General features: G+C 42.1%; 1 protein-coding gene across 1 annotated transcript in view; it reads left to right on the plus strand.

The window, feature by feature from the left end:
* Positions 1–1,045: 1,045 nt before the first annotated feature.
* The window catches only part of NT5E (5'-nucleotidase ecto), a 43,368-nt gene continuing 16,448 nt past the window's right edge, over positions 1,046–27,965 (plus strand). The window contains exons 1-4 of the mRNA XM_038396754.2: positions 1,046–1,802; positions 6,298–6,520; positions 15,148–15,336; positions 21,072–21,269. Coding sequence (XP_038252682.1) covers positions 1,383–1,802; positions 6,298–6,520; positions 15,148–15,336; positions 21,072–21,269 — 1,030 coding nt within the window. The 5' untranslated portion in view covers positions 1,046–1,382. The remainder of the gene's footprint in view (positions 1,803–6,297; positions 6,521–15,147; positions 15,337–21,071; positions 21,270–27,965) is intronic.

The following is a 27,965-nucleotide window of genomic DNA, read 5'->3' on the forward strand; positions in this document are numbered from 1 at the left end:
GTGTTTCATGTCCACACTGTCAGCAGTGCTCGTCCTCACCAGGAGTGCTTCCACTGACTTACCTGTGTTGGACATTGTGGGGCACTGACAGTTGGAGCCTCCTGCCAGTTGCCAGCTACCAGGCCCCTTCCCCCCGCCCCAAGCTGTCAGCCCTGCGGGGCTCACAACTGGAGCCCACCCGAGTTGTGTTCCTGCAGGTGCTGAAGTGAGGGCAGGGGTGGGGAGAGATACAGGATGTCCCAAGAGTGCCCTCTCCGAGGTAAAGTTACACACAATGTTCCTTCCCCTGCCTCCTGCCTCCCTCAAAACAGGGCGAGTCCGGGCTGCTGAGAGATTGTGTGTAAATCATGCTGACAGCCCAAGTTGACAGCCAGAGTATTATGGGGTCATTGGGGGAAAACACCTTAAAAACAGGTCTTGCTTGCTCTGCCTGCACATTAAAGACACACTGAGGCTTCTTGTGAGAATGGGACAGTTTTTGGCAGAGTTTTCCTCTCGGGATTGCTGAGGAGCAGTCCATCCCCACCTGAGCCGTGGCTGTATTTTCATGAGGGATTTAGGCAAAACCGATGCAGATCCAGGGAGAACTCTTGCCCACGTGCTTACAAGTTAAACATGTTGACAAAAAACAACGCGGAGTCCTAGTGGCACCTTAGAGACTAGCAAATTTATTTGGGCATAAGCTTTCGTGGGCTAGAGCCCACTTCATCTGATGTATTGAGCGGAAAACACAGTAGCAGGTATAAATACACAGCACAAGAAAGGATGGGATTTGCCCTACCAAGTGCCTCCCATCCTTTCATGTGCTGTGGTATTTATACCTGCTACTCTATAGTTCTAGCCCACGAAAGCTTATGCCCAAATAAATGCGATAGTCTCTAAGATGCCACAAGGACTCCTCATCGTTTTTGCTGATACAGACTAACAGGGCTACCCCCCTCTGAAGCCTGTCACCATGTCGAGGAAGTGGGCGGGCACTGCAGGTGCTCTAGGAGGAGCCGCCAGCCAGTACAGTTCTTGCAAATAGCCAGTGATCTCCAACCCAAACAGTCCGCTGGCCAAGCCGTCCCGGTGCCTGAATCACGTCCTGTTGACGGGACTACATAGTCTATTGGCCAGCCCGGCCTCCTGCAGTTGCAGGGCCCGGCACGATTTACACACAGTGTGTCAGTAGCCCGGACTCGCCCCGCTTCGAAGGAGGCAGGGGAAGGACATTGTGTGCAACTTCACCTCGGAGAGGGCAGCCTTGGGACATCCTGTAGCTCTCCCCGCGCCTGCCCTCACTTCAGCAGCTGCAGGAGCACAAAGGATTATTTTAACCGCCCACACTCAGACCCTCTGGGGAGGGTGGTGGAGCCGCCGACCCCCCCTCTGTACCTGCCATGGCTCTTCCTCGCAGCTACCCCGCCGAGGGGGCCCCGTTTCGAGCCGCAGCAGCTGCGCGCGGGGCAGGCATGGGGAGGACGCGCGGCCCCTGGCCCGGGCTGGCGGCGCTGCTGTGCCTGGCGCACGCGGCCCGGGCCGCCTTCCAGCTCACGCTCCTCCACACCAACGACGTCCACGCGCGGGTGGAGCAGACCGGCCGCGACTCCGGCAAGTGCCAGACCCGCTCCAGCGGCGGCCCCCCGGATTGCTACGGCGGGGTGGCGCGGAGATACACCAAGATCCGCGAGATCCGAGCCACCCACCCCAACGTGCTGCTCCTGGACGCCGGCGACCAGTACCAGGGCACCGTGTGGTTCACCTACTTCAAGGGGCGGGAAGTGGTCCGCTTCATGAACCTCCTGGGCTACGACGCTATGGTAAGGGGCAGGCGCCTCTCGCCTCGCGGGGGGGCCGCGGGCTCAGGCAAGGGCGGGCGGCTCCAGTGCAACCTGGGGGCCACGAGAGCGGAGGTGTGTGCGCGTAAGTGGTGCACGATGGGGGGGGGCTGCTGGGCTGGGGGGCTGCCGGAGAGGCAGGATGCAGGGGGGGGAGTGTGTGCCAGGGAAGGGCGCAGCGGGCGGGGGCGTAGCTGCAGGGAAATAGCCCCCCTGTGTTTCGAAATGGACCCTCTAAAGCTCGCGGCGTCGCAGCGCTTCGCCAGGTGCCTGGTGCTCAGTAAGAACCACCGGGGCCCCTGGGAGACAGGGGCAGGCAGAGCTCCCAGCTCAACCCTGGGGTTGGCCTGGTGAAGCAGCGAAGGGTGTCGTGATCCTGCGGCAAAAGGCGAGGCAATATTTGCCTTGATCTGAAAGCCTGGTCACTTGAATGTTGGCGAGAGAAGGTAGGGGAGGTACCACAGAGTTAGGAAGACCTGCGGAGTGGAGGTTGTTCCTGACTGTGAAGTGTTCATAACGCTGAACACAACACTATGGTTCTTCTTTCCAAAGTTTACAGGTGAGCCTTGGCTTAATATAGCTGTGAAACTTTACTATGCAGAAGAAAAATGCTGCTTTTAAGCATCTTAATTTAAATGAAACAAGCATAGAAACAGTTTCCTTGCCTTTTTTTTTTAAACTTTCCCTTTATTTTTTTAGTAGTTTACGTTTAACACGACAGTGTGCTATATTTGCATTTTAATTTTGTATTAATTAAATAAAGCTATCTTCAATGTGCTGGATACACGAGAAAAAAGTTTTAAATGCACAGCGTGTTTTTAAAAACAAACTGATATATTAAATAAAGGAAGTATTAGTTATAGGTAGGGATTTGTTTCTGGTTACCGTGTCTTTCAAGATTGTAGGTTTCAGAGTAGCAGCCATGTTAGTCTGTATTCGCAAAAAGAAAAGGAGTACTTGTGGCACCTTAGAGACTAACAAAGTTATTAGAGCATAAGCTTTCGTGAGCTACAGCTCACTTCATCGGATGCATTTTAAAGCTTATGCTCTAATAAATTTGTTAGTCTCTAAGGTGCCACAAGTACTGCTTTTCTTTTTTCAAGATTGTAGAACTGGTAACTCTCATTCTCAGGTCTGGTCTACACTGGTGGGGGTGGGTCGATTTAAGTTACACAACTTCAGCTAAGTGGATAACGTAGCTGAAGTCGATTTGCTTAAATCTACTCACTGCGGTGAGTCGACTGCTGATGCTCCCCCGTCGACTCTGCCTTTGCCTCTCGCTCTGGAGTTGATAGGAGAGCACTGGGTGGTCAATTTATTGCATCTAGACTAGACGCGATAAATCGACCCCGCTGGATAGATCGCTGCCCGTCAATCCAGCGGGTAACATAGACAAGCCCTCATCACACCTCATTTTTATTCATAGTGTGGAAGAGGAAAACAAGCTTTCCTGCATTTTGGAACTCGTAATCCATTTTGTAACTTTGCATGAACTAGTCATTGAACTGAATCAACTGCAATGAAGAAAATATATTCTCTGCAAATGCCAAAGAGGCTACTGCAGTCAAATGCTGGTTTAGCACTGCAGCACATTCTAGTTCCAGGTGCTTAGCCTGTGACTTCCAGCAGTTCAGTGGTTTGACTTTCTCAGCAACTTCAGCAGCAAACATGTACTGCTTAATATTATTTTGTGTTTAATTTAAATGATTTTAGTAAGTTTAGGCCTTAATATAAGTTGTTGTGACAAGGCAATTTCTTACAATATCCTGGTATTGTAAGGCCTGGATGATCAAAGACCTATATTGAACAATGTACAAGAAAAGAGTGGACTTTTGGGACAATATATGTGAAGTACCTGAGGAGAGGTTAATGCAAATTTCCGTCTCTGGTTTTGCAAAAACCCAGCCTCTGGAAGCTGCACCCTGAGCAGAGGCCTTTGTCTGGTGATCACCTGGTAAGATCAAAGGCCCAAGCTGTATCAAGGGAAGGCTGACCTATTCATGTTTGTTCTGTTTCTGAATCTGAGATAGCTATGAACTTGTAACCATGCAGAAAAACCCAGTTGTGGGTTTTGAAGGACTGACTCCTACGAGAACCCAAGTTTGGAGTTGGGCCAGGGTAATTGCTGGTAAGCATTTTAGCATGTGTGAGGTTTTTATGTTTTCTCTGTAATGCTTTCACCTTAAGAATAAATTTGCTTGCTTAGAGTGGTGCTGTAACTGCTGTCAATTAAAGCTGTGCATAGTCTTCAGAAAGACAACCAAGTGCAGGTGCTGAACTGTTTAGGTAGTTTGTCTTGCTGAGAATATTACGGTTTAGGCAGGCAATTGTGCAGCCTGGAAAATCTCTGGTCAGGACAGGGAGAGAGAGAGAGAGAGAGAGAGAGGTTTCTGCCAAAGAGAAGTAATGGATGAGGAGCTGGGAGCCTAGAGTGGGTGCCCTTGATGGACCATGAAGGGGGAATACGGGTGCAGTTGCCCAGGAATGTGACTGTCAGAATTTCCTCTTTAAATGGGTTTATTTAAAAAAAGAAAAATGTATTTAATTTGTATTTTAAAAATCTGATTTTAAATAAAAAAATCTGATTTTTATTTATTCATTTATTTACACTTATCCTGGTACTTGCCAATATAGATATGTTCCTTGTTTCTTTTTGAAAAGCAGGATGATGCAATGAGAATGTGAAGTGATTTTAGTTCCTTTCTGCATAAGACTGATCTGTCTCAGCAACAAAAGCTTGCCCTAAATATGTAGTATTCTGGCACAGCTTTCTTCAGGATACAGAAGGACTCTTCAACTCAGTAGAGGATATACATATGGTATTCATTGATCATTGGTACCCACTTCGCAGGTTAACACTGAGGGTGAAATCATGGCCTCACTGAAGTCAATTACATTATTTCAGCTTGGTTTTGGTGCAGTTTTTCATTTCACAGATGGCAAGAGTTTAGGGATATCATTTAATTCTTGTAAGAATAGGTGATATAATACAAATAAGTGATAACATACAAATATGCTACTGGCTACTGTCGCAGTTCATGGCAACTGCATCCAGATTCCCCCTTGATAATCCTGACACTCTTAGGCTGTCAACTCCCAGCCGTCGCCTCTCTTGGATGGAGACCTATGTCTCTCTGCCTCCTGTCCTGACCGGGGGCTTTTCCTGGCTGCATAGTACCCTGTCTACACTGTGAGCACCCCAGAAAGTCAAACTGCCATAACAGACCTGCTTTGCTTTCTCCTCAGAGGCATAACTGGCCTCCTCTGTAAGTTATCACACAGCCCTTTCTAAGCAAGCACGTTTATTCTTATGCTGAAAGCATTGCAGAGAAAACATTAAAACTATAACCGAGCCTAACACATGTTAATAAGCTTCCCAGAAATCACCCCAGCTCCAACAAGGGGTCTGGCAGATGATCAGTCTTTAAACCCCACCAGGGGGGTTTTCTGTCTTCATCTTACATTCAGAAAAAGAACTGCCATGAATCAGTGAGTCGCTCCTTTATGGGCCTCTGATCTTGTACTCATGTAACAGGTGATCAGCAGACAAAAGTCCCCTCCTCAGGGTAAAGCTTCAAAAGGCTGAGTTCTTGCATAACAGGGGAAGGGACCTTTGCATACAACTCCCCTTAGATATTTCCTGGGAAACCCAATTAACTTTAAAAGTTCATTTTTGTCTGGGACATTTGTTCTTTGAAGCTCATAACACTTCCCGGAGAGATATTAGGCATGTTTTTCCCCTTCCCCCACTGCACCAGAGTTGCTGCATACAATCCTACAATAACACGTTTGCATTTTTAATACAATGATCTCCTAAAATACTTAAGTTAAATCCTACTGAATTAAGTTTCTTTGGATAAGGTTTGCCAAGGATATTGCAGGAAATTTCCATATCTGCCACAAATACAATAGGGTGTTTTCATGTTAGATATTATTGGGGTTATAATATGTTAGAATAAAATGAAAGTTTACCAAAATGTGGCCATCAGTATGGTAAACAACCATAGTAGTTTGTTTACCGAAAATGTCAGCCTGGTTGTTTTAACTGCTAATTTCTTACATATGAAAAAGATTAGCAGTTAACAAAACCAGGTTGCTCACCTTCTAGTCCAATAATATGCATTAGCGCACACTCTTGTGTCATGTTTTATACTAGTTTTTAAATTTGACATTCACACCTCAACACACAGCACTGAATAGCTGCAGGGTTGGTGCATCTCCTTGGTACCAGAAGCTAGCATCAGAGCTGGAATAGGTGTAAGGGAGATTAGGAGGCAGAAGAAAAAGTATTACAATGTATATAATATGATTGTGTTAGTGCAAAACAATAGAATATTGTTTGGAAAATGGTAGGAATGCGCTTTTCTAGAATAAAACTTTGTACTATCAGAAATGCCCAGTATGTACTTTCTGAGAGAGCACTTATAGTGATTATTTGGGGGCAGTGTCTAATAATTTTCCTTTTTGTTTTTCGTAGGCTTTGGGGAACCATGAGTTTGATAATGGTCTGGATGGATTATTGGATCCACTACTTAAAAATGTTAATTTTTCAATTCTGAGTGTGAACATTCAGGCAAGCAAATCAGTAGCATCCAAGATCACTGGATATTTTCAGCCTTATAAAATACTACATGTTGGTTCAGAAAAAATCGGAGTTGTTGGCTATACCACTAAGGAAACATCTTTCCTTTCAAATCCAGGTATGCTTTTCTTTAGTAAAGCAGGAACAAACCATGTACATTTAAACGGGGGAAGATCTATTAATGGAAATTCTCTATGTCCTAAGAAGGAGGAGAGGATGGAAGATGATAAAATACAGGTAGGATCTGATGAGAAACAGTCAAATGAAAAAAGTCTCATTCAATTACATCATGTAATGGGAGACAGCTAAAAAGTGACAAGTTTTTAAAGTGCTTATGTACCAATGATAGAAGTATAAATAATAAAATGGGTGAACAACAGTGCCTCGTATTAAATGGGGATATTGATATAGGCATCACAGAAACTTGGTGGAATGAGGATAATCAATGGGACACAGTAATACCAGGGTACAAAATAGAACAAGTCATGCTGGTCGGGGAGTGACACTATATGTGAAAGAAAGCATAGAATCAAATGAAGTAAAAATCAAATGAACCAAACTATACCATAGAATCTCTACGGATAGTAGTTCCATGCTTGAATAATAAGAATATAGCAGTAGGGATATATTACCGACCACCTGACCAGGATGGTGATAGTGACTTTAAGATGTTCAGGGAAATTAGAGAGGCTATTAAAATAAAAAACTCAATAATAATGGGGGATTTCAACTATCCCCACATTGACTGGGTACATGTCACCTCAGGATGGGATGCAGAGATTAAGTTTTTTGACACCTTAAATGACTGCTTCTTGGAGCAGCTAGTCCTGGAACCCACAAGAGGCGAGGCAATTGTTGATTTAGTCCTAAGTGGAGCACAGGGTCAGGTCAAAGATTTGAATATAGCTGGACAGCTTGGCAATAGTTACCATAATATAATTAAATTTAACATCCCTGTGGTGGGGAAAACACCACAGTGGCCCAACACTGTAGCATTTAGTTTCAGAAAGGGGAACTACACAAAAATGAGGAGGTTAATTAAACAGAAATTGAAAGATAAAGTACCAAAAATAAAATCCCTTGAAGCTGCATGGAAACTTTTTAAAGACACCATAGTAGAGGCTCAACTTAAATGTATACCCCAAATTAAAAAACCTAGTAAGAGAACCAAAAAAAGAGCCACAGTGGCTAAACAACAAAGTAAAAGAGGCAGTGAGAGGCAAAAGGCACCCTTTAAAAAGTAGGATTTAATTTCCACTGAGGAAAATAAGGAGCATAAACTCTGGCAAATGAAATGTAAAAATATAATTAGGAAGGCAAAAAAGGAATTTGAAGTACAGCTAGCCAAAGACTCAAAAACTAATAACATAAAAAATTTTAAATACGTCAGAAGCAGGAATCCTATAAACAACCAATGGGGCCTCTGGCTGATCGAGATGCTAAAGGAGCACTCAAGGATGATAAGGCCATTGCAGAGAAACTAAATGAATTCTTTGCATCAGTCTTCACAGTTGAGGATCTGAGGGAGATTTCCAAGCCTGAGCCATTCTTTTTAGGTGACAAATCTGAGAAACTGTCCCAGATTGAAGTGTCATTAGAGGAGGTTTTGGAACTAATTGATAAATTAAGCAGTAATACGTCACCAGGACCAGATGGTTATTCACCCAAGAGTTCTGAAGGAACTCAAATGTGAAATTGAAGGACTACTAACTAGTCTGTAACTATCATTTAAATCCACTTCTGTACCAAATGACTGGAGGATAGCTAATGTAATGCCAATTTTTTAAAAGGGCTCTGGAGGTTACCCCAGCAATTACAGTCCGGTAAGCCTGACTTCAGGAGTGGGAAAACTGATTGAAACTATGGAAAGAACAAAATTGTCAGACACATAGATGAACATAATTTGTTGGAGAATAGTCAACATGGTTTTTGTAAAGGGAAATCATGCCTCACTAATCTACTAGAATTCTTTGAGAGGGTCAACAAGCATGTGGACAAGGGGGATCCAGTGGATATAGTATATTTAGATTTTCAGAAAGCCTTTGACAAGGTCCCTTACCAAAGGCTGTTAAGGGATATGAGGGAAGGTTCTCTCCTGGATTGGTAACTGGTTAAAAGATTAGAAATAAATGGTCAGTTTTCAAAATGGAGAGAGGTAAATAGTGGTGTCCCCCCAGGGATCTGTACTGGGCCCAGTCCTATTTAACGTATTCATAAATGAGCTGGAAAAAGGGGTAAACAGTGAGGTGGCAAAATTTGCAGATGATACAAAACTACTCAAGATAATTAAGTCCCATGCAGACTGCAAAGAACTACAAAAGAATCTCTCAAAACTAAGTGACTGGGCAACAAAATGGCTGATGAAATTCAGTGTTGATAAATGCAAAGTAATGCACATTGGAAAACATAAGCTCTACTATACATATAAAATGATGGGGTCTAAATTAGCTGTTCCCACTCAAGAAAGTGATCTTGGAGTTATTGTGGATAGTTCTCTGAAAACATCCACTCAATATGCAGAGGCAGTCAAAAAATTGAACAGAATTTTGGGACTCATTAAGAAAGGGATAGATAATAAGATAGAAAATATCATATTGCCTCTATCATATCATAAATCCATGGTATGCCCATATCTTGAATACTGCATGCAGATGTGGTCGCCTCATCTCAAAAAAGATTCAGAAAAGGGCAAAAAAAAATATTAGTGGTATAAAATGGCTGCTGTTTGAGGAAAGGTTAATAAGACTGGGACTTTTCAGTTTGGAAAAAAGACAACTAAGCAGGGATATGATAGAGGTCTCTAAAATTATGACTGGCGTCGAGAAAGTAAATAAGGAAGAGTTATTTAATCCTTCTCATAACACAAGAACTAGGGGCCACCAAATGAAATTAATAGGTGGCAGGTTTAAAACAAACAAAAGGAAGTATTTCTTCACACACTGCACAGTCAACCTGTGGAACTCCTTGCCAGAGGATGTTGTGAAGGCCAAGACCATAACAGGGTTCAAAAAAGAACTCGATAAATTAATGGACGATAGGTCCATCAATGGCTATTAGCCAGAGTCATAAATATAAAGGGAAGGGTAACCACCTTTCTATATACAGTGCTATAAAATCCCTCCTGGCCAGAGGCAAAAGCCTTTCACCTGTAAAGGGTTAAGAACTAAGGTAATCTCGCTGGCACCTGATCCAAAATGGCCAAAGAGGGGACAAGATACTTTCAAATCTGGAGCGGGGGGGGAAAGGGTTTGTCTGTCTGTGTGATGCTTTTGCCGAGAACAGATCAGGAATGCAGTCTTACAACTCCTGTAAAGTTAGTAAGTAATCTAGCTAGAACATGCGTTAGATTTTCTTTTGTTTAATGGCTGGTAAAATAAGTTGTCTTTTTGTAACTTAAGGTTTTGCCTAGAGGGATTATCTGTGTTTTGAATCTGATTACGCTATAAGGTATTTACCATCCTGATTTTACAGAGGTGATTCTTTTACCTTTTCTTTAATTAAAATTCTTCTTTTAAGACCCTTATTGATATTTCATTGTTCTTAAGATCCAAGGGTTTGGGTCTGTGTTCACCTGTACAAATTGGTGAGGCTTCTTATCAAGCTTTCCCCAAGAAAGGGGGTGTAGGACTCGGGGGGATATTTTGTGGGAAGACGTCTCCAAGTGGGCTCTTTACCTGTTCTTTGTTTAAAAACGCTTGGTGGTGGCAGCATACGGTTCAAGGACAAGGCAAAGTTTGTAACTTGGGGAAGTTTTTAACCTAAGCTGGTAAGAATAAGCTTAGGGGGTCTTTCATGCAGGTCCCCACATCTGTACCCTAGAGTTCAGAGTGGGGAAGGCACCTTGACAGCCAGGATGGAGAGGAATGGTGTCCCTATCCTCCGTTTGCCAGAAGCTGGGAATGGGTGACAGGGCATGGATCACTTGATGATTATCTGTTCTGTTCGTTCCCTCTTGGGCACCGGCATTGGCCCTGTGGGAAGACAGGATGCTGGGCTAGATGGACCTTTGATCTGACACAGTTTGGCCATTCTTATGTTCTTAAACAGTCAAATGCTAAAATTTTAACTATATATCATTTCTTAATATGACTTAATAAATATTGATGAAGGGTTTTAGTTGCTTGTAGAACTTTTGTATTTGTATTCTTCAGCTGACTGGTTTTAACTGCTGGATGTTCGAGTTATATGAAAAGATGTGTTCCATACACAGATCCATTTAGAACACACGAAGCACTGCTCTAAAGGGGTGTTAAGTTTACAATGGTTAAAAAAAAAAAAAGTTTATATATTTTTCTCCTTATTGGCCACATAAGAGAGCCTGAAGACATGAATACATCTTGTATAATTAAGGAAAATGTGTTTTTACAGATTTTATTAAAATCTGACAATTTTGAATTCTGAGGAACGTAATTCAGCCCTCAGGTAGACACATGCCCAAATCCCACTAAAGTCAGTGGGAATTGCATATGTGTATCTGAAGGAAGAATTTGTTCCCCGGTGTTTTTTGGCATCTCAAGTATATACCAGCAATTAGACTACAGAAGGAATCACAATTATTTTCTTTCAGTGATTGACAGCAGAAGTGATGAAGCATAGACTCATCCTCTTCTGACAAAGAAGTTGTTCCAGTGATCAAGACTTATTTAATTAGTGTAAAGCAATGAGATAAAAATAGCCTACTTTTGATTTTAAGAACAGATAATTGTATTTTAGAATAATAAAACCACCATTTTCACATTAGTTTCTTACCTTGCCCTTTTAATCAGGTGTAAGACATCATTATAGGTGCAAAAGAGCCACTTCCATGCCTAATAAAAGGACCTTTCATTCCCCTCTGGTTTTAAACTAGACAGGCAGTGGAATTAAAATGCATTGAACATAGCATTTTTTAAAAAAATCACTCTTCAATACAAGGAAGATATTACTTCTTTTTTGTCCATTACTTACTGAAATAACATCATAACTGTAAAAATGAAGGTGTAAATTAGCCCAGAATAGGGAAGGTATGATAATATTTAAACCAAGTATTCAAATGTACAACTGACACAAAAGTCTAAAGTCCAATGCAAATGGTTAAACACATCCACAGAGGAGACCTCTCTATGGTCAACAGAAACTTTTAATCTGCCTTCTGATATAAGAGGTTGAGTTATTTGAGTCCATCCTTTTCCTCTAAGGAATAACAAGGAAAATTTATTCTTCCTTTGCCTGTGAAAAATGAGACGCTTATAGTGCTGAGGGTATGAAGAGAGTTATGAATATACATGCATAAGATGTGTGGCAAATAATACAGCACTTTACAAATTTTCTTTTAACTGATGTGTTCCAAATGTTTACCTATGAGTGTTGACCCAACCAGGGAGGTTGGCAGTCTCAGCCCCTAGCATTTCTGCTTGCACAATATCCCTGCTTGTATAATATCCATGAAGCAATGTGGGAAAGCACCTGGGTCAGAGCCTATGTATCTTCTGAGCACTGGTTTCTCATCCAGGCAGTCCAGAAAGTTGGCTAAATTGGACATGCTAGGAATTAAAATAAATTCTTGAGAAACAGTGTCATAGTTTATCTAAAGGAGTACTTGTGGCACCTTAGAGACTAACAAATTTATTTGAGCATAAGCTTTCGTGAGCTACAGCTTATAGTTTCAGAGTAATAGCCGTGTTAGTCTGTATTCGCTAAAAGAAAAGGAGTACTTGTGGCACCTTAGAGACTAACAAATTTATTAGCTTATAGTTTATCTATTTTGAGAGAGGCACAATACGGACTTTCAAATTAGCCTTTCTGTAGCTGAGAAAGATATTAGAGCAGAAGTTTGATGGTTGTGAATTACAACTGCTGTTAAGTAAAAGGACATATTTTAATAAATTTGTAGCAAAACATAGAGATGTACTGAAAGGCCCAATAAGGAGCCAAAAGAGGAGGAGTAGTATTAAGATAGAAGGCTTATTACTTTCTTAGGCAAAGCTAAAGCAGTGACAGACTAAGTACATACTGTGGTATAACTGAGGAATCCAAAAGCAGTTGGCATTAATAGGGAGTTTTCTAGGGGCCACTGTTTGTAGCAAACACAATTTTTGTAACTCTCTCCTTTTTTACTTGTACACCTCTTTAGTGAATGAAGCCTTCAGTTTCTGCATACTGTGGTTTGTCACAAATGATTTAGCAATCTGCGGTGCTGATAAGCTCCTGGCTGAAATTGTGGGTTGGTGAGCTAACCATTAATCTAGTTCCTTAATCCAAAAAGTAAGTCACTGTGAGATTGGATTCCAAGAAGATGTCTTGTCTAATAGACACACTTTATTTCAGGTAGTTCAGTTGAGTTTATTCTCAGATTTCACTTAAATTACCCCAAAATCTTGTGCTCTTATAGGTCTTTCCAGCTCATCAGAGACTACTGTTTAGAATAAAGTGTGAATTTTTACACCACCATTTTTCTCTGCAAGTTTATATAAATTTGTTTTGTATTATCACTAGATGTCTTTCATCACTACTGCTACCACCTTCACAGTCTATTCATAACTATCACCATATTATAATAATAAATCTTTTGAAACATTGGGACCTCCATCCCAATGTTCCCATAGTGCTCTCTCTCACTCGCTTTCTCTCTCTCCCTCAGAAAGGATTGCTAATAAATACCTGGAAACAGTGGGTGAAGGCTACTTTAATAATTCATAGCGCAAACGATGAAGCTATTAACTGGTAATTTTTTTTAAAGATGTCCTATGCACTACTAAATCCACCTGCCACATTTGAGTCACCCTACTAGGTTTTTTCCTACAACAGTTGCCCAAGTATTGGTAAATAAGCAAGACAGTATTTATTTATTCGTTGTATTGTAAGATCTGTAGAATAGGGACCATGTCTTTTTATTTGTACTGTGAAGTGCTTAGCATGCATTTTGTGCTGAAAAATAGTAAATCACATTTTTGCGCATAACTTTTTACTTCAGTATCTTGATAACTTCTCCTGTCTGTAGAATAGTAGAAATATTCAATGGAGAACATTTGTCAGCTATTTTATCCTTGGATATGTGCCTAATACTTTTGGCACCCAGCCCATTATCTTTTCTTCTTGTTAAAAAATAGTGCTGTTTAGTTGCCTTTTCTATATTTTCTTTCTAAAGTTTAAAGAAATTAGGAAATTTATTTCCTGTTAGTTTAACGCCCTGAAAAAGAAATGATGGAATTGCTGAGCCACAAAGAAAAAGATGAATAACTGTTGTATAAAAAACTTTTTTAACTAAATTTAAACTTTTGAGAAGTGTGTGACCAGGTACTAAGCAATGAGTTGTGTGTTTTATTTTGAATCCTGGGTTACACTTGGACAACAACAGAACCGTTGCAATTTGAAAGCTTACATAATCCCATAATACTGCTTTGTCAATGTTCCTCTGTTGTGGTAACTCTTTATTTCTTGAAACATTTAGCATTGGACTCTGGACTAGTTCTCACTCTCCCCTTTGCTATGCAATAGGCTAGATCTGTTGATCGCTGGGGTATGCTGCAAGGCTCCTGTATTCTCCCAAGATGCCTGGGAATGGAGGTGAATTGTCAGGGATGGGAGGTAGAATTTGTGTGATTTGTTTTCTAGTTGGTCATTTTTGGCCGGAGAGTTTAAGGGAATTTATTGATCAGTAACTTAGAAGATCTTATTTTAAAACTTTGTCAAAGGAACCTAGCACCTGGGATAGCTGCTCTTTTATCCTTTTTGTAGAAATCAAAAGTGTGACCGAGATACAGCAAATACAATAGAGAGAGAGTACATGTTTGTATTATAAACAAAATTATTCTGAAATGATAAAATAGAACATTTCAGAGAAACCATAAGATTTCTCAACACTGTGAGCTGGGTAAACATTACCCCTTTTTAGTCTCTATCTTTGGGTTCTCCCTTCAGGGAAATAATTTCACTTCAATCTTTGCTATTGCTATGTACCACTGACCGTCAGAAATCCTATGATTCATCTCATTCAATTAGATAAATTGCATATGGAAAGCAAGTAGGATTTGGCCCTGAGCCTGCAGATTTAATGCAGCAGGATTCTGAGGGAACTCCTGTGGAAATAGAGAGGAGACAAACAAAATGAGCCAGGATGAGGGGAGATTTTTGTGGGAGAAGAATTAACATGGAGGAAGAAGAAGAAGAAAGAGTCTAAGGAAAAATCAGTAGGAAATAATATTGCAGAAGAATGTTATATTTACACCCAAATGATGCATATGAGACAAACCTGAATGTAATTCTCTTTGTTCTAATGGCAGTCAAAAACCATTAGAACTTTGCTCTGTTGGCTGGTATCACCAGCATCTTTTCATGGAATTACAGCTTTGTTTTATAGTTGAGTATACATAATTCAATTCATAAATGTTGGTAGACTGAGCACAAATGTTCATCTTGCTTATACAGTACTTGAAAACACTGGCCAGATTAAAAGTCTGAACTAACTCCCAATAAAGCTAATTAAAAGACTCTCGTTTGCTTCATTTTGTAAAAGAATGTGGGACCCTGGGGCCACTAAAATTCAGGATCATTTAAACCTCTCAACCTAGAATCCCGTGTTTGATGGCAAAAATGGGCATTTTAAATAATGAGAGGCCAGAGCTCCCAGCAGTTGTGGGACTCTGGCTATAGTCCATCAGCTGTTTCAATAATCTGATCTTGTGAAAACACAAGTATTTTTAGACACCTCATAAATATTAATAATCTCCTTTCTCTCTCTCTCTCTCTCCTTTTTTTTTTTTAAAGGAACGGATATATACTTTGAAGATGAAATTGAAGCATTGCAGCCACATGTGGATAAACTTACCACGCTGGGAGTTAACAAAATTATTGCACTAGGACACTCTGGCTTCACTGTAGATCGAATGATTGCTCAAAAAGTGAGAGGAGTGGATGTTGTAATTGGAGGACATACAAACACGTTTCTTTATACAGGTATTACATCTCTCAGTAAAATGTTGCTTTTAACCAAAACTGATCATTAATTGAAAGAAAATTCTCACTGAACTGAGATGACTTTGTAAAAATGTAATTTACTAGTAACTAAGCACTGTGGCCAGTTCCTCAACTGGTGAATATCGGCCATTTCAGTGGAGCTACCTTGATTGAGAGCAGCTGAGGATCTGGCACCCTGTATAATTAAAACCAATCAACTATATGTAGTACATATCACATTGAGATGTAGTGCTTTTGCAATCCTTACCATAAGCAAGACAAATGAGACTGAGACTATGACATGAGTCCATTCCCAGTTTTTACACCCTCTGTGAGTAAGAAGTGTCCTAACTCTTTGAACATATTCAGGATGACCTGTGCAACACAGACCCACTCCAACACAAACTGTAATGCTGCTAAATTATTGCGCAGCTTGTTTAATAGTAGTCCCACATGACATTCTTATAAGAGAGACTACATTTTCCTAGTTATGTGAAATTACTATAAAGTGGGTGTATAATGGGTTGAAACATCGTACTCAAGGAGCAGTTATCAGTGGTTCATTGTCCAACTGTGTGGACAAATCTAGTGGAGTCCTGCAGTGGTCAGTTTTAGGTCTGGTACTTTTAACATTTTCAGTAATTACTTGGACACTGGACTGGAAAATATGCTTATAAAATTTGAGATGATACCGAGCTGGGAGGAATTGCAAGCATTTTGGAGGATAGGATTAGAATTCAAAACGACCTTGACAAATTGGAAAATTGGTCTGAAATCAACAAAATGGAATTCAGTGAGGACAAATGCAAAGTACTAGATAATAGTTAGTCCTGCAGATAATACTTGGGCTCCAGTTGTGTGCTAATTGGACCATGGGTTGAGAACCGCTGGCCTAGGTATACTTGGTCCTAACTCCCTGGGGGGGATTTGGATGACCTCTCAAGGTCCCTTCTAGCCCTACATTGCTGTGATTCTAACATGTTTTACAAGTTTACTGAATAAGGGAGTAAATAAATAAAATATTTTAATTTACCTTGTCTATGATGCATGCATTAAAGGAATCAGTGAAACAAATTAATCAATATAAAATGAGTCATATTACTTGATTATTTTTCAAAATATCCTGTAGTTGATTGTTACCCTGTAGAACCTATTTCTGTATCTATAGGTTTTTAAAACATGTAGTTTGTAATATTTGATGGCCTAGTGATAGTATTATTTAGTCCATGAGGGAAAACATTTATTTAAAAAAAAATCCCACTGATATTGGGTTTTAAGAGGAAGAAAATAAAATCTTAATCACTTCAAAAAAACACACTTAGAAGTGGTTTGAGACATGGATCTGTGTAGGGACAGATCCTGAATATATACCCAAAGTGACAGAAGAGTAGAAAATTTTTATGTTGTTGCCTACCCAGCTACTGCCAAGCATTGTGCTAGCATGAACATTTGTCACACTGTGCCAGAAAATGAAAAGTGCACAGACTGTCTTCCTATGCCTAAAAAAATTCCATTTTGAACATTGGCCCAGATTGTAGCTCTTATTTACAAAGTTCCAAATATTCTATAGAAATTATATATGCGTGCAAACTGTGTGTGAGAAAATGCATGGTGCTGTGGTGCCGCAAAGACTTATCAGTGTGAGTTTGGGGTGGGCACAGTTAGTGAATGGTGACTCCACAAATAAGTTATGCAAGATCATCCCAAATGAGTACCAGTAGAACCTTTATCTCTCACTGTCACATTCTGTATATGCTTTAGGGAAATTTTTTTTAAATGCTACTAGGATTTTTTTCCCCTTCATTTGTCTGCTTGCTAAGATAGGTGACTAAGTTACCATGAGGCCAAATGTAGAGAGCCTCAGAAAAAGTTTAAAAAAAAAAAAATCCACCTAAAATTTATTTTAACTAGCCTTTTTAGGTAACAATGTCAGTTTTAAAATCATAACATTATAGGACCTTTCAGGACTAGAAACAAGTGCATAGTTCCATTTGAAATGGAGACATTACCCTTTGCAATATAATCTAAACTTCCATTTCTAGTTTTGCAGGGCTATGCGATTTCAGACTTTTAAAGAGAACGATATTTTTATGCATAGAAAAGTATGTAGTAGATTACAGATAACTATGGATCCCCATCAAACAAATAGTGCAAAACTGTAGGTAATATACTTATCCCTGCATTTTGAAGGATGGTGCATATAAAAACTCTGTGCACCTATCCTGGAGAAAGGATCCTCATCAGCAGGTTACATGGGTTAGGAGCAAGCCAGATGGCAGAATTAAGGATGATAGATGTTTGGCTATACACTGCAGTACTCCTTGGTGTGTGTGAAAAGACTTGGGCAGTATAGATCAGCTGTCAGTACCACTTAATGAACCTGTGTCACGTCAGAGTACTGTATGAAGCTTCTCTGTTGTTTCATTGTTGTCTGTGCACAATGCTAGGAGCCAGAACTTCCTGAGTTCTTATCCCACCTCTGTCTGTGTGTAACTTTGGGCAAGTCACAGACTCTGTGTTGCCCACTCTGAGTACTTCTACTTCGCTCCCTAAGCTGGTCACTTTTTTTTTTTCTAATTTAAAACAAAAAAGAAATTTCAATGAAAAATCCTAGAGGAAAAAATTGACAAAATATTTGAAGTTCTTTTCTAATCTTTCAGCCAACTATAGAGCTGGTCAGAATGTTTTGAATTTTGATTATTTCAAAAATACAGGAAAAACACAGGTGAGAGGAAGCTAGTGATTTCCCCTCCCCTCGCCTTGCCCCAAACACACCCCCACTTCAGAGGAGGGCCTCATTCTGTAGCATGCTAACTGCCTTTTACTCCTGTTTGAAGACAACAGGAAGTGAGTGTAAGCACAGGAGGCACTCAGGAGCTTTTAGTATAAGGCATGGGTATTTTGAGGGTTAACTAACATCTGCAAAGCAATTTGGAGGTGGAGATACATTACACATACAATGACGTCCATTTATTATTAATACAATGTCATAGCAATCTGTCAACTCCTCTTTGAGCTGAAAAACAGTAACCAATGGAAAAATTCAAAGTCAAGCTTCTTGACCTCCTCTGTTAAAACCCCTCACCACTCTACCCCTTCTTACTCACCTGCTCTTCTCTCTTGTTGGTTCACTTCCCCGCTCTGGCTAACCCCACTGCCCCTGAATTAATCTGAATTAATCTATAAAACCACTATACTCTTTCTTCATATCCCTCTAGCTTGTCTTGCAATATTGACTAGGTTGTGGGAGAGTCTAAAATACTTGCTGTTACTCTTAATAATTTGTAGGTGGGGAAAAAATTCCCAGAATTTTTTGACGCTCCCCTGTCGACTTCACCTACGCTTCTCACTCCGGTGGAGTACCAGAGTCGATGGGAGAGTACTCAGTGGTTGATTTATCGTGTCTTCACTAGACACGATAAATTGACCCCTGCTAGATTGATTGCTCCAGAGGTAAGTGTAGACATGCCCTTATTTACTAACTCTTTTTTCTAAGGGCAAGTCCATACTACTAAATTAAGTCAACCTAAGTTATATTGACTTACAGGCACCACAGTAATTAAACTGCTTTTGCATGTCCACACTGCGCTTCTGGTGTGGGTCCTCACTAGGAGCGCTTGTACCAATTTAACTAGTAGTGTGGGTCATTGTGGGAAAGCTTCTCCGAGGCAGCAACAGTCAACATAAGCAATGTAATGTCTGCACTGATGCTTCGTTGACCTAACTACATTGACTTAAGCGCGACGTCACTCATGGAGGTGGAGTTAAGTTGGTGTAGTGGGCGAGTTACATTAATGAGAGCTGCATTTTAGCATAGGCACTTTCTGAATAAGGTCAATGTAAGCTGTCTTATGTTGACATAACTCTGTAGACAAGGGCTAAGGAAGTGGTTGTCCTTTGGCTTGCATTTTTTTTTTTTTTACCAAGAACGTTGAACTCCTGTCAGCAGCCTATAAAGTTTCCACAAAATTGTCACATAGAGTGTGACTTGACATTGCTCTTCCTTCTTGCTCCCTTTCCCTCTCTCTCCCTATTCCTTCAGATTCTGATTTCTTTTCCCTGTCCCAGTCTTCAAGGGACTCTTGGCAATTTCCACTCATCTTAGTGTTATATATATATTCTCTCTCTTTCTCTTACGTTATAATCTATTGAAAATAAGCACAACCCACATTTATTATTAATAAAAATAGCATATGAATAAAAGTGACAGTGGCTTGTTTTAAAGCAATCAAAAATAGCTGTAAGTCTCTGCCAAATTTAAGGTAGCCAGAAGAGGTATTTTTTTTTTTTAAGGGAAATGTTCTGTGAGTTACAGGAAAAAATGGCCCACGTACCCAGCCATCACTGTGTAACTTGGGACCTACTTAACTGTGTGTGTAGAAAGATGGTAACACACTGTCCCGTTCCTTCTCACCACACTGCTGTTCCATTTCCCTCTCTCTTCCCCTGCAGTTTCTTCTCCATCAGTCTCTGCCGCCTTTTATTATTTTAGTTGTTTAGAAAGAACCACACCCTACAGTTCTGAATTAAGACATAGGAAACCTTGCAAGCAACACATGAATAACTTTAAACACAGAAACTACTTTCACCCCCTACTTCCATTGGTCTTGTTCACACGTGAAGGCAAGAAGTACCCGACTTGGATATGAAATAATGCTTGTGCGCTTCCAGGATATCTAGGTGGGTTCTAATTTGGAAAGACCTCACTTTTTCTGTAAACATGGAAAAAGTGGATAGCCTAAAATGACCTCTGAGAGCTGTCTACACCAAATCCAGGCAAATGCATTCATCTGTTCGGACAAAAAAAATTTATTTTGGCAGAGTCAAAGATTCTGCTTTGATTTTTGGAAATGCATACTCTGGCAGACTAGCTATAAACATGCACTTAGTCTTCTAGCAGCATTACAGTTACATCTGGGAACTGTTCCAGGAGCTCCGTTTGTCCTGCCAACATTCACAAAAGTATTTATAGCTGGCAGAAGATAGCTGACTCAGGGACCCAAAGTACAATTGTTGTTCTTTCCGTGTGTTCACAAATTGGGTAGCAACTGGAATCTGGGATTGGGATGCTTTTCGTAGTGAGGTGATTTTCGGTAGACAAAATTTCCTTCAGACAAAAGTTTAATTAAAGGAGTTTAAAAAATTAGGAAGTGTTACTGTTTCTTACATTATCCTCTGTAAACATATATTTTTAATGAAACAGAATCTAAGCCTTCAACTGAGAAGTATGTGTGGAGCTTTGATAAGCCTCTTCTCCTTTTTGGATGAATATCTTACGGTACAAAAGTACGAAGTCCATCTCCTCAAGGAATAATATGATGATGTAGTAATTTGGTTTGGAGGACTCACCTGCTTAAATTTATGCTTTTTGGGCTTCGTGGTTCCAGAAAAATGTCACCTGAGAAGCCAAGTTATCAACAAAGCAGAAGGCAAAAATCCAACAATTTATATATGATGGAAAAATGATTTTTTTTTAGTTTTAATTCTCAGTTAATTGCTATGAGTTAGAGATCTTACAGCAAAGTAAGAGGTTAAAATCAACTCAACTTTTTCACTTCTACAAGTAGAAAATACATCCTTGCACTCAAGTCCTGAAGAACCTTATTTTATTTCCAAATTATTACTTAATAGATATTTAATATTGCATATATTCTTTTAAGGAAGAAAAACATATTTGAAAGTCCTTACTGATACTTTTCTGAAGATAAAATACTTGTGTGGTTATTTTGTTTCAGGCCCCCCACCTTCCAGTGAAACACCAGCTGGCAACTATCCATTCCTGGTGAAGTCAGATGATGGGAGGCAAGTGCCAGTGGTACAAGCCTATGCTTTTGGAAAATATCTTGGTTATTTAAATGTAACATTTGATGATCAAGGAAATGTAATTAAAACATCTGGAAACCCTATTCTGCTAAATAGCAGTATTCCTGAAGGTATATGAAACAGAGATTTGAGTTCCTATAGATCACCCAACTAAACTTTTAGCTTTATTGCTTTTTTTAAAAGTAATGTACAATGCTACAGGAGAATTTAGCATTCCTCTTAATTTGGTCGTCTTTGGCATCAAGTTCTGGCTATGTTATAATGCTATAACTTGCTTTCTTCACTGACTCCTCTCAGCAATCAAACAAGTTTCCAGTTTATCACATTTCACGTGTTCAGGGTTTTTTGGGTCTATGTAAAATCACTAATAGCTTCCTCATGACATTCAGGTGATATATTTCCATGACATTTAGCATTTTTAGGTGATTCTATAGACATTTAATCTTAATATTGCTTAAATGGGCATGAAGAGTAAACTAACATCTTATCTCATAAGGATGGTTCTTTCAGAACAGAGTTTGGAGCAGGATGGGGAACTCTGGACTCTTGGTATCTCTGCACTTGGTTTGTGGACAAAGAAAGGACTTTGACCTCTGAGGTTGTCAAGCCAGCACTTTTCTTAAGCATTTCAGTTCACTCAAATTGTAAAAACAACTAAGCAGTTTTATGTGGGTTGCTCATGATCTTTTAAATACAGTCAGGCAAAGCACATCAATATGCAAAAGTAATATACAAAAAACCCATGTTTTTCATCAAACATTATAAAACTATGAAGGAGGAAAATCCTTCCATGATTTGTTTTGTAAATAGATCTCTCATACTTCCAGCCCAGCCACCCTGTTTGTTTGTTTCATTTAGTGGTTGCCTCCTGTCTGATGTACAGATTACGAGTTCTCTGGGTGTGTATTCTTTGTTGCTTGTCTGTTCGTTGTCTTCTACAGTGGGGCTCTGATCGTGGGTTGAAGCCCTTAGGCAATACCAACATATAAATAGAAGAATAGGTCATTTCAAAATTGACAAGCTGTATCAACTTTGCTAGTCACATGGTTTTCACAAATGTAATGAGTTTAATTAAACCAAGCCTTGAACATTATAATAATTCTGCAATGTCAGTGAATGTTATAATTCAGACTACTAGATATTTACATGGTGAAGTATGCTTAATGTTTATATGTTGCTTGCAAATTAACCTTGTAACGTGCCAAATGATGTACACAATATAAAATCATCAGAGAAATTGTATGATGGCTGTATCCAAGTTATGTTTGGTTTCTGAAAATAAACCATCAATTTGCTACTAATAAGACAGCTATGCATATAAAATTAATTCCTAGTTGAGTAATCCTATATGGTTATTTGAGTGATTATTGGTAAGATTGTTCAGGGTTGAAATATGCAAATAGTGTTTTAAACACATTTGTAAGGTAGTGCTGCCATAACTAGGAGCAACTGAGATCATAAGTAAGAGAAAATTTAGTTTGAACATTTAAAAAAAAAACAACCACCCTCTGCTGGACTGTGCAATGAGTCTACCTGTCTCCCAGAGGACATGGTTGAAGTCCCATTCACTGGCAGTTTAAAACAAGACTGGGCAAAAGTAATTGCAAATGTACTACAGGGAATAATCCTGCAGTGGGAGGGGATCAATTCACTCACCTAACTGTATTTTCCCCTATTTCTAGATTTTATGATGATGAATATTGTAATCTTCTAACAATTAGGATCCTCTGTAATTTCACTCACCGTTGGATTTCATGTAAAGTAAATTTTGATATTGTTCAATGAGGTCTCATGCAAGAAAAGGTTAATATATTTTAGAATCACTAAGGAGCAAATTTTTCATAAAATTTGTATGAACGTAGGGGTCTAATTAATGGAAGACTTGTTCTTCTTTGAGACGTGGTGCTCATATCCATTCCATGCTAGGTGTGTGTGCGTCATGGGCACAGTTGCCAGAGATTTTTCCCTGTGTGGCAGCCATTGGGCCGGCTCTAGTGCCCTCTAGAGTCGCGTGCACATGAACCAGTGTAAGGGGCACCTCCAGCCCCGCGCCCTCTCAGTTCCTTCTTACCATCCATGATGCTTGCCTGGAATGATCCTTCTTCATCTTGCAAGGCTTCTTTCCCAGAAGTGGTTTGGACTTTTCTGTCGTATATTGTATAGTTATTGGACTTGGTGTGTAGAGTTTAGTTTATGTAATACCGTTAACAGTTGTCCCTGTCATTGAGGGACTTTCGCCACAGGGGCTGGGCATGCCCCAGTCCCCGGGCTTCAAGCTGTGTGCGTCCTGTGGCAAGTTGATGCCAGTGAATGACCCACACTCTAGCTGTCTAAAGTGCCTCGGGGAATTTCATGTTAAAGAGAAGTGCCAGATCTGCAGGTGCTTCAACCGTGCACACAAAAGGACAAGGATATTCGTCTAAAAGCCTTATTCGTGGAGGCAGCCCTCAGACCAGTCTTAGAGCCGAGCTGCTCTGAATTGGTGCTAAGAACTTCATCTTCTACGCAAAGCGCTCCCCGTTACCGTTCTCTATCCTCGGTGCCAAGGAAGAAGCATAAGAAACAGTGCACCGAGAGAGGGCACTCTGTCGTGCCCAAGAGGGATGAGTAGGGAGTGAACAGCATAGTGAGACCCACGCTGGGCCACTCGTCCTTCCCAGAGCCACTGATGGCTCTGGCGACTGCTGCCTAGAGCACCAAGTCTCGTCTGGGACCTGCCTCCAACTCCTGGGAGCAGCCGTGGGACCACACGCCTGTAGACCCCTTCGATCCCACAGGCTTTCCACGCAGCAAAGGACCTGATGTCTCTTCCAATCCCGCTGACCCCTTCAGGCCCCCTGGCAGCCAACGTGACTGGGGATGGAAGTTCTCAAGGGGCAGTGAGCTACACTATGGCACCGATCACTGCTGTGCTGTCAACGGGCAAACCTTCCATGGTCCCGATACAAGGGTCGCCAGCTCCCCGGCACCACCTGGAAGCGAGTATTGCGCTGCCATGGTCTCCAAGGGAAGAATCCTCTTCAGAGTCCGAAAAGGAATCCTTTGCTCTGCCTAATTCCTATTTGTACCCAGGCTACACACCCGACTTCGGTATCAGCCCCCTAGTTGGTGCATGGCCACCGGGCCCCTGAGGTGGCAGTACTGGAATCCATGGAGGTTCCCCTGGTACTGGGTCCCCCTTCCCACCACTCAGACTTGGTGGTGTCCAAGAGGCGAGCTACCATTTTTTCCTGTCCGGCACTGAACCTTTACTCCGGTACTCACCCTGGTGCTGATGTCCAAGAAATGGCCCCAATGGATGTGGTGGAGATGGAGGAAGAGGAGAAAGCCCCTCCTCCGGTACACGCCTCTTCCTCGTCAACCCTGGATGGGCCAGTTGCAGGCCCTAGTAATCCGCTCTTGCCGGATGACTTCAGGGCCCACCAAGAGCTCCTGAAAAGGGTTGCTGCAAACTTGGGACTAGACATCAAGGAGCTCACGGAGTCTGCACACAGCCTAGTTGACATCTTGGTTGCAGCGACTCCCTCCAGAGTGGCCCTGCCCGTTAATGAGGTGGTGATGTGACCCATCAGGGCACTATGGCAGACTCCTTCTCTGGTCCCCACTTCAAAAAGGGCAGAGAAGAAATACTATGTTCAAGGCAGTGGGTTTGAGTACCTTACTCAACTCCCCCTCCCCTGGACTCCCTGGTGGTGTTGGAGGTAAATGAGTGGGACAGACGGGGCAATTGAGTGCTACCCCCAGACATAAAGAGGCCAAGAGACCTGTTGGGATGTAAGGTTTATTTGATGGGCAGCTTCCAGTTGAGTATATCCAAGTAGCAGGCTCTGCTGGAAAGATGCAATTTTAACCTGTGGGACTCATTGTCCAAATTTAAGAATTGCCTGTCACAGAAGTTGAGGCAGGAGTTCACAGCCATCCTAGAGAAGGGCAAGGCAGTGACCAGGATCTCCCTCCAGGACGCTCATGATGCGGCTGACTCAGCAGCCAGGACTATGGCGTCAGCGGTCACCATGAGGTGCTGTTCATAGCTTCATTCATCAGGCTTCCCTCATGAAGTGGAGCAGTCCATTCAGAACCTCCCTTTTGAGGGTACAGACAGATTCCAAGTTTCATGGCCTCAAGGGCCACCCTTTGCTCCTTGGGCCTTTACATGTATCCTGCCTCCAGGAAGCATCTTAGGTCCCAGCAGCCACCCAGGCTCATGGCATCTCCAAGAGCCCTACAAAAGAAAAGAAGGGTTATAAGCGACACCAACCCCTACCTTCTACCTCTGCCTCTGTTGGGCTTGCATAGTTATCCCAGCAGGGCCAGGCAGGCCTTCTGAAGGTACGCCCGAGGATGGTATACCGGTCTCGACACCAGATCCATCCCCCATTTGGTTTTGGCCATCTTTCACCCTTCAGCCCAGTGTGGTCACATATAGCATCGGACCATTGGGTGCTCAGCCCTATAACAGTCGGTTTCACCCTCCAGTTTTCTTCCACTGCTTCCCCCACCCCTCTTCAGTGACCTTTCTCAGGAGCAACTTCTTGTCCAGGAAGTGCAAGCCCTTCTTTGTGTAGGGGTCATAGAGGAGGCTCCTCAATACTTGAGAAGGGAAGGGGTTTTACTCCCAATATTTCCTAATCCCGAAGCCCAAGGGAGGGGGGTCTATGGCCCATCCTGGACCTGTGTCGCCTCAACAAATATCTCAAACTGAGGTATCGCATGGTCTCCCTAGCCTCCATCATTCCCTCCCTGGATCCTGGTACGCTACCCTCGATTTAAAGGACACTTATTTCCACATCTCAATTTTCCATGGTCACGGGAGATTTCTCAGGTTTGTAGTGGGTCAGTGCTACTACCAATACACTGTGCTTCCCTTTGGCCTGTTGGCAGCCCCACGAGTCTTCACAAAGTGTATGGCAGTGGTAGCAGCCTCTCTCAGATGTTGAGGCATGCAAGTCTACCAGTACCTTGACAATTGGCTGATCAAGAGTCACTCGTAGGCTCAGGTCGAGCACAGCATTAGTACAGTATGGGCCACCTTCCAGGCCCTGGGTCTGTTGATAAACGAGTGGAAGTCAACTCTGGTCCTGGTTCAGAGAATAGAATTCATCATGGCAGTGCTCGATTTCACCCAGGCCAAGGCCTACCTTCCAGAGCCAGATTCTGAGCTATGTCAGACCGGATCTCCATCGTCATGATCCTCCCAGTAACAACCGCTCCTGTCTGCCTCAAACTATTGGGACGCATGGCGGCATGCACCTATGTGGTACAGTACCCAAGGATATGCCTCAGACCCCTCCAGATGTGGCTGGCATCAGTCTACTCCCCGAGAAGACATCACCTAGATTCAACACTCATGATTCCACCCCCATCGCTTTGTTGACCTGGTGGAGAGACCCAGGATCAGTAATCGTAGGCATACCCTTTGCTGCCCCTCAATCATCCATTACTCTAGTCTGAGATGCATCAGACCTGGGGTGAGGAGCTCACCTTGGCAGTCTCAGGAATTAAGGCCTCTGGTCCCAGGAGGAACTTTCCCTGCATATAAATGTCAGCTATGCTTGGCTTCCCCAGATCTCAGGCAGTGTGGTGCAGGTCCTGATGGACAACACTGCATCAGTGTTGTCCATCAGCAAGCAGGGAGGAGCACTGTGCCTTCAGCACTGTGCCAGGAGGCCCTCCAGCTATGGGACTTTTGCATGAAACATGCCATTCACCTTAAGGCATCACATCTCCCAGGAGCCCAAAACGCCCTGGCAGATCACCTCAGCAGATCCTTTCTTCTCACCATGAGTGGTCTCGATACCTGGAGGTTGTCAGTGTCATCTTCCAGAGGTGGGGGCCTCCCCTGGAGAACCTGTTCGCCACAAGGCAGAACAGGAAATGCCATCAGTTCTCCTCACTGAATGGGCACAGCATTGGCTACCTTTCCGATCCTTTCCAGCTCTCAGGGGTAGACCACTTACTGTATGCCTTCCCGCCAATTCTATGGGTTCACAAGGTCCTCCTGAAAATCAAACAAGACAAGGCAAGTGGAAACGTTTCACTTGTTGGGCCTCTGAGCTGAACCTCTCTCCATCCCGATCTTCTCTGCAGTCAACCATAGACTATCTGCTACACCTAAAACATCAGTGTCTGTCTCTCTCGTATATTAAGGTTCACCTGGCAGCCATCTCTGCCGTCCACCCTCCATGGTGAATGGCAGATTGATGTTCTCCCACACGATGATGGCTCGATTTCTTATGGGGCTGGAAACACTCTACCCTCAAGTTCATGAACCTCTTACCCCTGAGGTCCTAAATCTGGTCCTGTCAAGGCTCACAGGGCCACCCTTTGAATTGTTAGCATCATGCTCTCTACTGCTCCTCTCCTCGTGATAGGTCACCACCTTGGTGGCAATTACCTCAGCCATAAAGGTCTCTGAGATCAAAGCTGTGATGTCAGAATCCCCTTAAACAGTGTTCTCCAAGGACAAGGTCCAGCTGTGCCCCCATCTGCCCTTCCTACCAAAAGTGGTGTTGCAATTCCAGAACAACTAGGACATTTTTCTACATCTTCTTCCCAAAACCTCACAAGACCCGCAGAAGAACAATGCCTTCATACATTGGATGTAAGGTGGTCCCTTGCCTTTTATATTGAGAGAATTAAGTCCTTCTGCAAGTCCACCCAACTCTTTGTAGCAATCGTGCAAAGACTGAGAGGGGTACCCATGTCATTCTAAAGAATCTCATCCTGGATAACTGCCTGTATCCGAGCTTGTTATGAGCAGGCAAAAGTTCTACCTCCGGCCACAGTGACTGCTCATTCCACAAGAG

This window comes from Dermochelys coriacea, chromosome 3, assembly GCF_009764565.3.
Source record: "Dermochelys coriacea isolate rDerCor1 chromosome 3, rDerCor1.pri.v4, whole genome shotgun sequence".
In the NCBI taxonomy this organism is placed as follows: domain Eukaryota; kingdom Metazoa; phylum Chordata; order Testudines; family Dermochelyidae; genus Dermochelys; species Dermochelys coriacea.